The 12,955-nt window shown below is 36.7% G+C and overlaps 1 protein-coding gene across 8 annotated transcripts in view; it reads right to left on the bottom strand.

Moving 5' to 3' along the window:
• The window catches only part of Herc1 (HECT and RLD domain containing E3 ubiquitin protein ligase family member 1), a 172,436-nt gene that overhangs the window by 79,296 nt on the left and 80,185 nt on the right, over positions 1-12,955 (bottom strand). For all 8 annotated transcript variants that reach the window (XM_048423144.3, XM_048423145.3, XM_087905330.1 and 5 more), the window contains exon 26: positions 4,892-5,160. In XM_048423144.3, coding sequence (XP_048279101.2) covers positions 4,892-5,160 — 269 coding nt within the window. The remainder of the gene's footprint in view (positions 1-4,891; positions 5,161-12,955) is intronic.

The raw sequence follows: 12,955 nt of genomic DNA, 5'->3' as shown, positions 1-12,955 counted from the left end.
ACAGGCAGTTTTAGAACCACCTGAGGTGAGTACTGGGTAAACAAAACACGGGTCTCTGCACCATGTACTCTTAATCACTATCTCTCTAGCTCCCAAATAGACAAGTCAGCCAGAGGTATATGAAGAGACTCTATGTCTAGAATAAACAGAACAGGAGTGAAGAGGGAGAGAAAAGAATAACAAAAGGCTAGATCTCAATTTTAGATTAGATCCCCACAGTAATGATTACTACAGTAAAGATGAGCAAAATTTGGATTTAAAAAAAAAAATTAATCTCAGGACCAGGAAAATGATTCAGTGGGTAAGAGTGTTCACTCTGCAAACATGATGAGCTGAGTTTTAATCCCCCATCACTCATACAAAAAGCAGGTGCAGCTATGTGGGTCTGTAACTGGGGGTCAGAAACTGGTGATCAACACTGGGGGTCAGAAACAGGTGAATCCTAAGAGTTCACTGGCCAGCTAGCCTAGCCAAAACAGACATTCAGTGAGCGACCCCGTGTCAAAGAAATAAAGCAGAGAGTAATTGTGGTGGTTTGAATAAAAATGGCCCCCACAGGCCCATATGAACTGGCACTATTAGGAAGAAGTGTGCTACAGTCTTCCTTCTTGTTGCCCTTCTATTCGGATGTAGAACTTTCAGAAGCTTCTCCAGCACCATGTCAGTCTACATGTTGCCATCTTCCTGCCATGATGATAATGGACTAAACCTCTGAACTGTAAGCCAGTCCTTAGTCAGAGTTGCTGTGGTCATGGTGTCTCTTCACAGCAGTAAGACCCTAAGACAGTAATAGATGCTGAATCCTGACTTCTTGTTCTCATCCCCACACATGAATGCCTGAGATCATACAGTCACACAGATCCACCTCATCAGTGCATAAATTTTCTTTCCTCTTTGATAATTGCTACCAAAAATTGTTTTAAAAGAAATTTCTGGCCAGGCGGTGGTGGTGCACGCCTTTAATCCCAGCACTTGGGAGGCAGAGGCAGGCGGATCTCTGTGAGTTTGAGGACTGCCTGCTCTACAAGAGCTAGTTCCAAGACAGGCTCTAAAACTACAGTGAAACCCTGTCTCGAAAAACAAAACAAAAAAAAAAAAAGAAATTTTCTTAGTATTTCTCAGTATGTTTGATTTGTATATCTATTTTATATGCATACACTCAGAATTGAATAAAAGTTTCTCAGGCAAAACAAAACAAAACAAAACAAAAAAAGGATCATTAATGGCAATTGTTCAAGAAGTCCTGAGCTAAGATGACATTAATCTGTAATAATATACAGTCCTTATTTTTCTTTTTTTTTTTCTTTTAATCTAAGCCTACTCACTATTCCATTCACACTGTAAAATACAGTTGAAAGAGAACTGGCTTTTTTTTCCCTAGAAATGACAATGTCTTTCTTCTGAGCAAACTCAATATTCTAAACACATACATTTGAAAGGGAAGTTACCTCTTTACCTAGAAAAGTGAAGTGTTTATTCTAAGCATACTCATTAGTCTTTGCACATTGTAAAAACAGCTGAAACAGAGTAGCCTCTTTCCCTAAAAGGCAATGTGCTTTTTCTATGCCTAATCACTATCCTATTCACACTGCTAAATAAAGTAGAAAGGAATGTGGGCCCATTCCTAAGAACAGAAAATGCATTTCTTTTAAGTCTGCTCACTAATATAGTCACAATGTTCAATACTGTTGAAATCAAAGTGGTCTCTATTCTAAATACAGAAAATACAATTATTCAAAGCATTCTCACTATTCTATTCACACTGTTAATATAATGAAAGAGAAGTAGCCTCCTGCCCAATAAAAGACAATGTGTTTTCTCTAGGCATATTCATTATTTTATTCACAATGCTAAATTCAGTAGAAAGAGAAGTGACACTTTATATATTTAGAGGATTTTCCTAAATTTGGATTTGCCTTCCCTGCGCCCCCCAATACTTCTCATTATTAGACTATAGCTAGGAATCTGTAGAAGAGAGCTATAGAGTTCAGCAATCTCATATTATACTAAGGATACATGATGTTCATATAATTTAATACTAATAATATTAATCATGTTTGTTTAAAATTCTATCTGCCAGATTTCTTATGTTATTCTTTTTCCCCTTCCCATACCCCGTTAGAAGCAAGTCACTAAGTCCAGCTCACTAACAAGGGGAAAGGATTTAATTTCTGTTAGAGGGATAGCAAAGGATCTGTGGACATATTAAAATAATCATTAATAAATATTTGGGGGTTACTTTGTGACTATGCAAACACTCTGGGTACTCTTATGTATGAATGTCTATCCATCAGTGGTCTGTGGTAGTTTGAATGTAACTGGCCCCCATAATCTCATAGGGATGGTAATATTAGGAGGCGTGGCCTTGTTGGAGTAGGTGTGGTCTTGTTAGAGGAAGTGTGTCATCACTGTGGAGACGGGCTTTCAGGTCTCATATATACACAAGCCATGCCCAGTGAGACAGACCATGTCCTGTTTCCTGCAAGTCAAGATTTAGGACACTTAGCTCCTTCTTCAGTACCATGTCTGCCTACATGACAACATGCCACACCATGATGATAGCAGACTGAACCTCTGAAAATGTAAGCCATTCCAATTATATGTTTTTTCTTTATAAGAGTAGCTGTGTTCGTGGTGACTCTTCACAGCAACAGAAACCCTAACTAAGACAGGGTCTTTATTGAAACAATCATTACTGTGGAGATTTAATCACTAATTTTTCTGTTCCTTCTCTTCTTTTCCCCTTTACTTTTGTGATAGTGTCTCCTATGCAGCTCTAGCTGACCTGGTACTGATTATATAGCCTAGACTAGCCTCAAACTCACAGCAATCATTGTGAACCCTCCCTAGTAGAGGGATAAATGGTACAGAATAGAGGCTGTGAGAGGCAACCAATTTTAACCTCACTTCTAGGAGAGGAAGGACTTACAATTATTTTGTTTGGAGATAAAAACTTTAAAATGTACCTTTTATCTGATTTAAATATTGTCATCCTGCTTTCATTTAAAAAAGGCTGTCAAGTGTCATAAGTGTACATAGTGCATTGTGGTTACTCTTTCTATGCACCCTACTCTACCTCCCTCCCACTCATATTAACACAATTTCCTCCGCACCTGTCCCTTTCCATATTCATTACTTTTAGTTTTGTTTTGTGATCTATTTAGTTTAACCAGGGGCATGTGTGTGGACATGCTAGTGGGACTAATTATTTGAGCCTGGTGTAAAGACCAGTGAACACACAACTGAAGCAATGACTCCTCCTTCCCATGATCAACCAGGGGGAGATAGTTCAGTAGCAAGGGTTAGGGTACCGAGGCCCTGCTCCATCCATGCATGCTTGTTGACGGGCCAATTCTTGTGTAGAACTAGTATAATCATTGTAGTTGTTGAGATTCATAATGACAATAGCTATCTATTCATTACCCACAAATAGCATTTTGCAACCCTTCTGCTGTAGTGATTTATCATTTACATTTTAATCAATAAAGCTTGCCTGAAGATCAGAGAGTAAATCAGCCCCACTGGTCAGTTTTACAGACCAGGCAGCGGTGACACACACATTTAATCCCAGTTGTCACATTAGTTTGCCATAAAAACTGGGCGGTAGTGGTGCATACCTTTAATCCCAGCCATAGAGAGGAATATAAAAAGGGAGGAGACAGCTCTCAGACATAGTCTCATTTTAAGATTCCTGAAGGCAGGACTACCATTTCAGACTGTCAATTTCAAACACCCAGTGGCTGGCTGTTTTACTTTTCTGACCTTCAGGTCGAGCCCCAATATCTGTCTCTGGGTTTTTATTAATAGTGTTACATTCTCCCTGTCTTCCAGTTCTTAAATTCTTTCTAACCCCTCAAATGAAATAATCCCTGAGCCTTGGAGAGGATGGTATAACTGTCTTCTGTACTCAATTGTTGTTTATTGACTGGTTTATTTATTTTGTTTTTTCGAAACAGGATTTCTGTGTACTCTTAGCTGCCCTGGAACTCACTAGATAGGCCAGGTGGGCCTTGAACTCAGAGATACACCTGCTTCTGCCTCCTGAGTGCTGGGATTAAAGTTGTACACCAACAATGCCTGGCAATTTATTCTTAATAGCTTTTATAGCAATGAGTCTCTATTATTACTGAAAATTTGGTATCTTTTCATGGTTGTTGAATGATACAGGAGAAATTGGGTTTCCAGTTGGGGTTCTTAGTTTCATTAATAAAAGAATTTAAGAATAAAGAGGGACCCTGTCTCGAAAAACAAAAAAAAAAAAAAAGAAAGAAAGAAAAGAAAAGAAAAGAAAAGAAAGAAAGAAAGAATAAACTCAAAACGAAAGCTCAAAAAAGAAAACAGAAAAGACTATCAAAAGCTCATGTGGGGCTAAGGAGACAGTTTTGTGATTAAAGTGCTCACTACATGAGCACAGAGACCTGAGTTTAGACCCCAGCACGCACAGAAAATCTAGGCCTGATGGTGTAACCCAGTGTGGGGGTAGAGGGAGGCACAGACTCTAGCCAAAACAGTAAGCTACAGATTCAGAAGGGACCTTGTCTCAAAAAACTAATAACAAAGTTGGACCAGCAAGATGACTCAGCCAAGACTGAGAGCCCAGGTGGTAGAAGCAGAGAACTGACTCCAGCGCGTTGTTCTAGGCTGTGGCACATGTAATACAGAGAGGGACATCCACACATTTACACACGCCACAGCACAGACACCGAGCACATGGAATATAGAGAGGGACATCCACACATTTACACACGCCACAGCACAGACACCGAGCACACGGAATATAGAGAGGGACATCCACACATTTACATACGCCACAGCACAGACACCGAGTACATTCAATGGCTCACGTTTGGCTTCCAGAGTCTCTTATGAGGAGTAAATATCAACAACTTACTTCTGCCCTTAGTTGTTGCTGCTCCATTGCAATGATGGAAGCCTGAGGGCTTGTAGACATACTTTCTTCAGGTTCCTTAAAACCTGGGGCATTCCCCACATCTCCACTCACAAAACTCACAACATTTTCAATCAATGTGTGAACTCCCAAAGACTTGGTAAGGTCAAAATCAGACTCAAAGGAGTAAGAGGAGCTGTGGAACCAATCTCTGGTATGTTTTAGGCGAGTCCAAGAGTCACTCAGAGATTCCAATTGATTATGCATAGGACCTACATGAAAATGGGGGAAAAATTATACATCAACAGCAATCAAGTAGAGAAGAGAACACATTTCCAAACGAGATGAGGGCTGAATGCTAGCTACTATCATACCAAGTGGTAAGAAATGGGTTCTCATGTGTGAACACATGCATGCATTAAATGAAACTGGGCAAAATGCTTTGGAGGAAAATAAAATAAAAAATAAACAAAAATTACAGCAATGTAAGAAAATAAAGAGAAAGCCTTGATGTATCAGTATCTATGTAAGCGCTTTAGTAACACACTATTAGGAGAAAATAAAGGCAGAAGCTGCTCTCAAAATGCTTAACTAAAAAGGCTCTGTAGTATTATACCATGGCACTACTCGTGAGCAACAACAAAGGAGCCAATAAGACTCTATTGATAAAACCCACTGAAAAAAGGATTTCTTCCAACTTAACATTACCCTCCATACCTGCAGTGACACATCAGCAAAAGCGAATGTTCAAGGGCAAGTAAACATAAAAAAGAGACATAAACATCGCTTTTGGGTTTTACTAACATAAGGAACTCTCTGTCACGTGCATAGTTAACTCAGGTTATAAAGTTCCTATATAAAGCAAACAAAGTTTCACAAACAAGAACACATGGTGTCTACTGTTAAATAGTAACTATATGAAATTGTCCATGGTAATGCATAGCTAAGTATTATTAGCTTGCTGATGAGCATTTTTAAGTAAAACCTTTAAACATCAAACTCTAACAAGTAAGAGTACAAGAACAACTTTCTAAATCATACCAAGTTTAGCTTAAAATAAAATATATTCATGTCCAACTCGTACACTTTGTCTTTAAACATTCTCAGGGAACTAATTACAATTTTTGGTACACAATAAACATTCTTCTCATTGTTCTATGCATGGCCCGCTTTTGTGTTTATATATTTATAATATTTTAATATAAAAATAAAACTGACAAAAAATGGTATCGATTTGTTTTTCCAACCCTTCTTTTCCTATCTCTTTCTACCTAAATTTTTATTAGTCTGAAGCCTGGCTTATTATTCTCTTCTTTTTACTGCTACTGAATTTTGTCTTACATGTACTCTAAAAAATGGATAGTGTTTAACTGCAGTTATTATTTTGCATGTGTATATATGCTCATGAATATAAAAGCCCAAAGTTGATTTAGGGTGTTTTCCTGGATTATTCTCCATTTTACATGTTGTGGCAGCATCTCACACTGAACCTACTGTTCATTGTCTTGGCTATTCAGTTTCCTCTAAGATTTCTCTCTCTCTGCCTCCCTTAAACTGAGGTTAACTGGTGGGCTGCCAAACCTAGCTGGCCCTAAGGTGGGTTCTGGGAATTCAAACTCCAGTCCTTATATGTACACAGTAAGCACACTACTGATTTATCCAGGTGGCCCCAATGTTAGCCATTTTTCACTTTCTAAAAGAAGCATTATTTATGTAATCATTTTAAATATATTCATTTTATGTAATAGAATATTGGCAACATTAATTCAAATTACTATATGTAGCCACGATTCAGTTGTTGGCCATAACACATTATCCTATCACAGAAGCATACCAACTTTGTGTATTAGGAATTCATTTTAAGGTACACAACAAAATACACAGAAAAAAAAACTGTACTTGTTAGAAGAGTTTGGAAAGATTACTACTTACACACAAATGTGTAGTGATATTTCATTTGTATTTTAATATATAAAGCTTGCCTGAAGATCAGAGAGTAAAACAGCCCCCTGGTCAGCTTTACAGACCAGGCAGCGGTGACACACACCTTTAATCCCAGTAGCCACTCTAGTTTGCCATAGAAACCGGGCGGTAGTGGTGAACACCTTTAATCCTAGCCCTAAAGAGGAATATTAAATGGGAGGAGACAGTTCTCAGACATAGTCTCTTTTTGAGATTCCTGGAGGCAAGATTGCCATTTCAGACTGGCAATTTCAAACAGCCACTGGCTGGCTGTTTTGCTTTTCTGACCTTCAGGTTAAACCCCAATATCTGTCTCTAGGTTTTTATTAATCATGCTACACTAATGGCCACAGAGAAACTGAACATTTAGTCTTGCTTTTTTACTATTACATTGGTTCCAGTTAAATCTTAGGGCTTTAAAATCAGACACAGAAATTCAAAATAGTGAACTAGTATTATGAACTATTAATTATCCTAGAAAAACTAATCCATATAGCAAAGATCATATGGTTTAAGTACTTTTTATGTTTTCATCAAACACTCTTTTTCTAATAGTTCCTATGTGGGGGGGGGGAGCGGGGTATGTGATAGACGTGGAGGAGTGCATGGAGGCTAGCACATATCATGGCCCATAATTGGAGGTCAGAGGACAACCTCAGATGTTGGGGGACAACCTTAGATATCTGTCCTTGCCTTCAACTTTGTTTTGAGATAGGATATCTTGTTTGCTGCTATGCATGCCAGATTAGATGGCCTACAAGCTTCAAGGTAGTCAGTGCCATCTTCTCTTCCTTCTTGCCATAAAGTACTGGGATTATAAGAACACAGAAGCTTCAGCTTTATGTGGGTTCCAGGGATCTGATCCCAGGTCTTCACAAGCACTCTATTCACTGAGCCACTTCCAAAGCCTAAGAATTCTTTATAATAAAAGCTCCAGGAACTGGAGATGAAGTTCCACAGTAGAAAGTGGAACTTTCATGTCTAGAATGAAAGTAAAATCTTGGGTTCCATCTCTAATACAGAGAGGAAAAATCTTTAATTTTCAGTTTTATGGAGATGAAAATAATGATATGAAAAAACGACCAAATTGTATGTATTCTTACATATGACATAGAAAAAAGTAAAATTCACGGCTATATAATGCATTGAGTTAAAAATACTTTTAAAAATAAAGCAGAAACTTAAACAAAGACACCCACTTCTCATTTTCTTAGGCAGTCCAAATTGAGGGCCTGTATATGGCCTTAACCAACAAATGTCAAGTTTTAGTTCCTTGTACTGGGTTTGTTTTACTTAATAGCAAAATTTCAAAATAAGGACTCTTTGACTTTTAGCATATATAAGGCACTTTTCAGAACAAGTTCCTAATGTCCACTGTCTGGTGTCAGAACCACAGAAATGAAAGAGACCTGAAGGACTATCTAATTCTGCCAAATTATCAACAGTGATTCCTTCATTCTATGTGAAGTAGATTTACAAATTCTTTTATTTAATGACTTAAAATTACAGATCCATGGAAATTTCAACTATCTAGTTAATTATATAAAGGCTCAATCACTAATCTGCTAATAGTGAAGTGCCTTTATATACAGAGAGACATTCCATGGAATTACTAGCCATCCTCAAACTAATCCTTCCAGAAAGCAGGAGTCAGCAAACTTTTCAGTTGTGTGTCACACTGTAAACAGTCCAGAGACCCATAAGATCTCTGCCACAATTGTTCAGTTCTGCTACTATAATCAGAAAACAGTCCATAAACAAATAAGTATGGCTGTGTCTCAATTTACAAAATGGTGAAAGGTCAGACTTGGCCAATTAGGTCTTGAGTACTTGATCCAAATAAACACCTTTGAATAAAACATAAGAACAGGAACGATCCCACACTGAAGCACTGCTGGGGCTTGGTGCACACCTTTAACCCCAGCACTCAGGAAGAAGAGATAGGAAGATCTCTGTGAGTTCAAGGCCAGACCGCTCTACACAATGTGTTCCAGGACAACAACATAGTGAGACTCTGTCTCAAAGAACAAACAACACAACAACAAAACAATACTAGGATAAACAAAATAATTACCACTGAAATAGTCTGACATTAAAAAATAGTTCAGAACCCCAAAATTTAAATATATAGAAATTAGAGGCAGAATTTTACTAAAAACAAAACAAAAAAAACAAATAAGTCTGGGTTGTTGTGTATTGTTTGATCTCAAATAGAAAATACTTAATCTGAAGAACATATCAAAGGCTTCTACACCGTAATTGAGATGAAGCCCAATGCTTACTACTAACTCAGCGAGACATTGAGGCTGTTTACTTGTCCTTACAACTCTGGCTCTTAAATGGAATTTTCAAAATGAACATGGCAGAGCTGCAATACATACTTTATAAACCATAAAATATGTAGGCAAGCTAAAGGGGGAAAAAAATTAAACATGCCATCATGTACTTGCTTGAAGCTCTTCTTTTTTCTGGGGCTCAACTGGCCAAAAAGGAGTAAATACGCTACCACATGAGAACCAGAAGACAAAAGGAAAAATTTGATATAGGAGATAACATTTACATTCTTTATGTAACTTGAAATGCACAGATAAAATAGCATTTCGTCCACATATGCTACACAATGAAACATACATTAATAAATGTTTCCAGCATTACTTTAGCAGTAAAATGCTAACAACATATTAAAAGGCCCGAGAGACAGGGATTAAACTATACTTTAACCAACACGGTTTACCTAATAAGGCTTCTGATATTGTTTCTTCAATTGTTTTGAGATCCTACCATTTTCACCATAACAGCTTCAACTTACATAGGAAATCAGTATCAAGACTCAGCAAAAGGTATTATCTTTCTGTGACTACTTGGCTCAATCTGCACAATTATGGAAAATCTTTTAAGTATTTGTCAAAATACCAAAATTGTCAACAATTCTGGTAAGTTTTGTAGAGAATTTAATAAACTTATGAATAAATGAGTTCATACTTGAAAATGCTTGCAATAAGGTCTGGTGATAATGAGCACTTTATAAGTTTCTGAATATAAATTTTACTTTGTCCCTGAGGAAATAACTTGCTTCCACTGTTTCTTTTTAACAAAACAAAAATTTAGATTTATTTATTTATTATGTATACTGTGTTCTGTCTTCACGTTTGTCAGCACACCAAAAGAGGCCATCAGTTCTCAATGTTGATGGTTGTGAGCCACCATGTCGTTGCTGGGAATTAAACTCGGGACCTCTGGAAGAGTAGTTAACATTCTTAACCTCTGAGCAATGTCTCAAGCCCTATCTAACAAAATCTATACGGTTATTCCTAAGTTTAAAATTTAGCATTTTTTGGTTGTTGTTCCCCAGCTGAGTCTTGCTATGATGCCCATGCTGACTGCAGCTCTCCTGGCCTAGGATTTAACATGGGCAATTCTGAAAAGATGAACAAGGTGGTCTGGCTAAAGGTTATATGCCCCATTGCTTTGCACCTTCCACATTTGCTTTCAGATCACAGTGAAACTTTAGCCAGAATTAAGGGTTTAAAAAAAAAAAAAATCAGCCGGTCGGTGGTGGTGCACACCTTTAATCCCAGCATTTGGGAGACAGAGGTAGGTGGATCTCTGTGATTCGAGGACAGCCTGGTCTACAGAGCTAGTTCCAGGACAGCGTCCAAAGCTACAGAGAGATCTTGCCTCAAAAAACTAAAAATAAAAAAAAGAACAATCATATTTCATGACTATGAGTCTTAATATCCCGAATGCCAAATACTAAGTGAAAAACAGGTGATAAACCCTTTCAAGGGTTTTTGAGACATTGAGCATACATTGACCACTAACTATTATCTATACACACATTTAATTTTAATAAGCAAGATATAATTAAATCTAGTATTTCTCTCCTTTTCCTCTTATCTGACTTTCAGTTAAGTCAGTATCACTGAGATCAATAAATGGGAAAGCTATTCAAGATAAAATTTTTGTTTTTCCTCCTCAAATATTTAAAATGAAATGCAAATAAAAGAATCCTCTTTGGCTAGACATGTGTTTGTTCACCATAGGACAAGTTACAGTTTCACAACAAACAGTTTACAGTCCAAACAATTCTTATACTTGACAAGTTAAACTGACCAGGAAAAGATACGCATATTAAAGTTTATGACATCTGGTTCATGTTGACAAGTGAATAAGAAATACAGTGGTTTACTATACCACCATTTAAAAATAAAACAAAATATACACTTCCTCCAGTGTGGTCTAAAGATAATCATTAAATATATAAGATTTATAAAAATTTAGAAACATGTATCAAGTGTATCTTTTAATTAAAAATTTATTTCATTTCAAATTATATGTCTATGTAGGGGGGAAGGCTGTGTACATGAACAGTGTTTTGTTTTTTCTTTTTGATTTTTTTGAGAGAGAGTCTGTCTATACAGCTACACTCCCAACTCGAAAGCAGGAGGGTATGTGATCTCCTGGAACTGGAGTCTCACTTGTGTGAGCCCCCTGATACAGGTGATAACCAGACCCCAGTTCCCTGCAACAACACTATGTTCTCTAAGCCATTAAACGACTTCTCTAGACCCTCTTAAATATACTTTCAGGCTTTTTTGAAGAAAGGTATTTATTATAGTAAATAAAATAAAAATCTACAAAGTATGCATTTTTATTGTATATTAAAACTGGGATTCTGAGACTGAAAAGCAACTATTTAGGGGCTACATTCCTAAGATAGTAATTGCTAGTTCAAGTCACTTTTTTACTAGGAATAAAATCAAAAGCAAATTTATTTCCTGAGAACATTAAAACCAGAAAAATTAACACAATAAATTGGTACCACATTAAGTGATGTAATAAAATTTCAAATAACCACTTTGCCTCCCTATTATAAGTTCCCAAATGAGTAGTTATAAAAAATTTCCATGAGTGCCTCTATGTGCTTTTCTTATTAAAAAAAATAATGATAAAGTTAAATTTCAACAAGTTAATAGGGAGGTGCTAGAGATTTTTAAGGAAGACGGTTTGTCCAAAAATGATATTATGATTAACATCTTAATTTATATTGATTCAGAACTAAAGCTATAGGAAATCTACATTTAGTTTTATAATAATTTTGAAAAAATATCAAAAGGCAACAATTCTAGGTTAGAATTTAAAGATGTTGATTCACAATTAAAATATGGGCTACTCTGAATACAAAGGTAAACATGGTACTTTGCTTTGTTTAAAAAATACTGCTTTATTTCACCCTAGTATGATAAAAAGGATTAAATATAAAACTGAATCTTCACGAGCATTTAAAAAAACGTGTAAGAAAATAACTACAGTCACCGGACTACTGCTTAGAAGTCCAGCTGTGACAGAATTGTTAGCAAGCTCTCATGCTACAGGGTAGCTCCTCTGTGCCTCAGCAAGTCTGCAGCTGTTCGCTCCTGCAGCAGTAAGCACTTAGTCCCAGAGTGCTGGGACTATTGGCATGTGCTACCATGCTCAGATTTATTTTTTTATTTATTTATTTACTTACTTACTTATTTAAAAAATTTATTTACTTATTATGTGTACAGTATTCTCAGTATTCTGTCTGCATGTATGCCTGCAGGCCAGAAGAGGGCACCAGATCTCATTACAGATGGCTGTGAGCCACCATGTGGTTGCTGGAAATTGAACTCAGGAACTTTGGAAGAGCAGGTAGTGCTCTTAACCGTTGAGTCATCTCTCCAGCCCCCCCATGCTCAGATTTAACATGTAACATCGAACAACATTCACCTGAGCTAAACAAGCCAGAGAAGGAAGTTAAAATAGAATGTATATTGCACAATATGTTAATATATTTCTCTTACATCACAAATAACTTGTAATTTTTTAAAAGAAACCTACAATCTTTGATACATTATAATTTCAAGATTTTTTAATATAGAAAATATCAGCTCTGGGCCTTAATAGTCCTAATGTTGTTTCAAATTTTAGTCTATAGGAATAATAAAGTTTCTTCTGCTGAGTGAGTGTGTGTGTGTGTGTGTGTGTATAATATTTTTTAAATCATATGACCTACAGTATTTCTTTCCCATATTCCTTATCTTCTTTTCTTTGTCTGTGGAGGTTTTGTTTGGTTTTGGTTTT

This window comes from Myodes glareolus, chromosome 4 (genome assembly GCF_982192425.1).
Source record: "Myodes glareolus chromosome 4, mMyoGla1.1, whole genome shotgun sequence".
In the NCBI taxonomy this organism is placed as follows: domain Eukaryota; kingdom Metazoa; phylum Chordata; class Mammalia; order Rodentia; family Cricetidae; genus Myodes; species Myodes glareolus.
The sequence above is the reverse complement of the archived record's forward strand: the minus strand, read 5'-3'. Positions and strand labels throughout refer to the sequence as shown.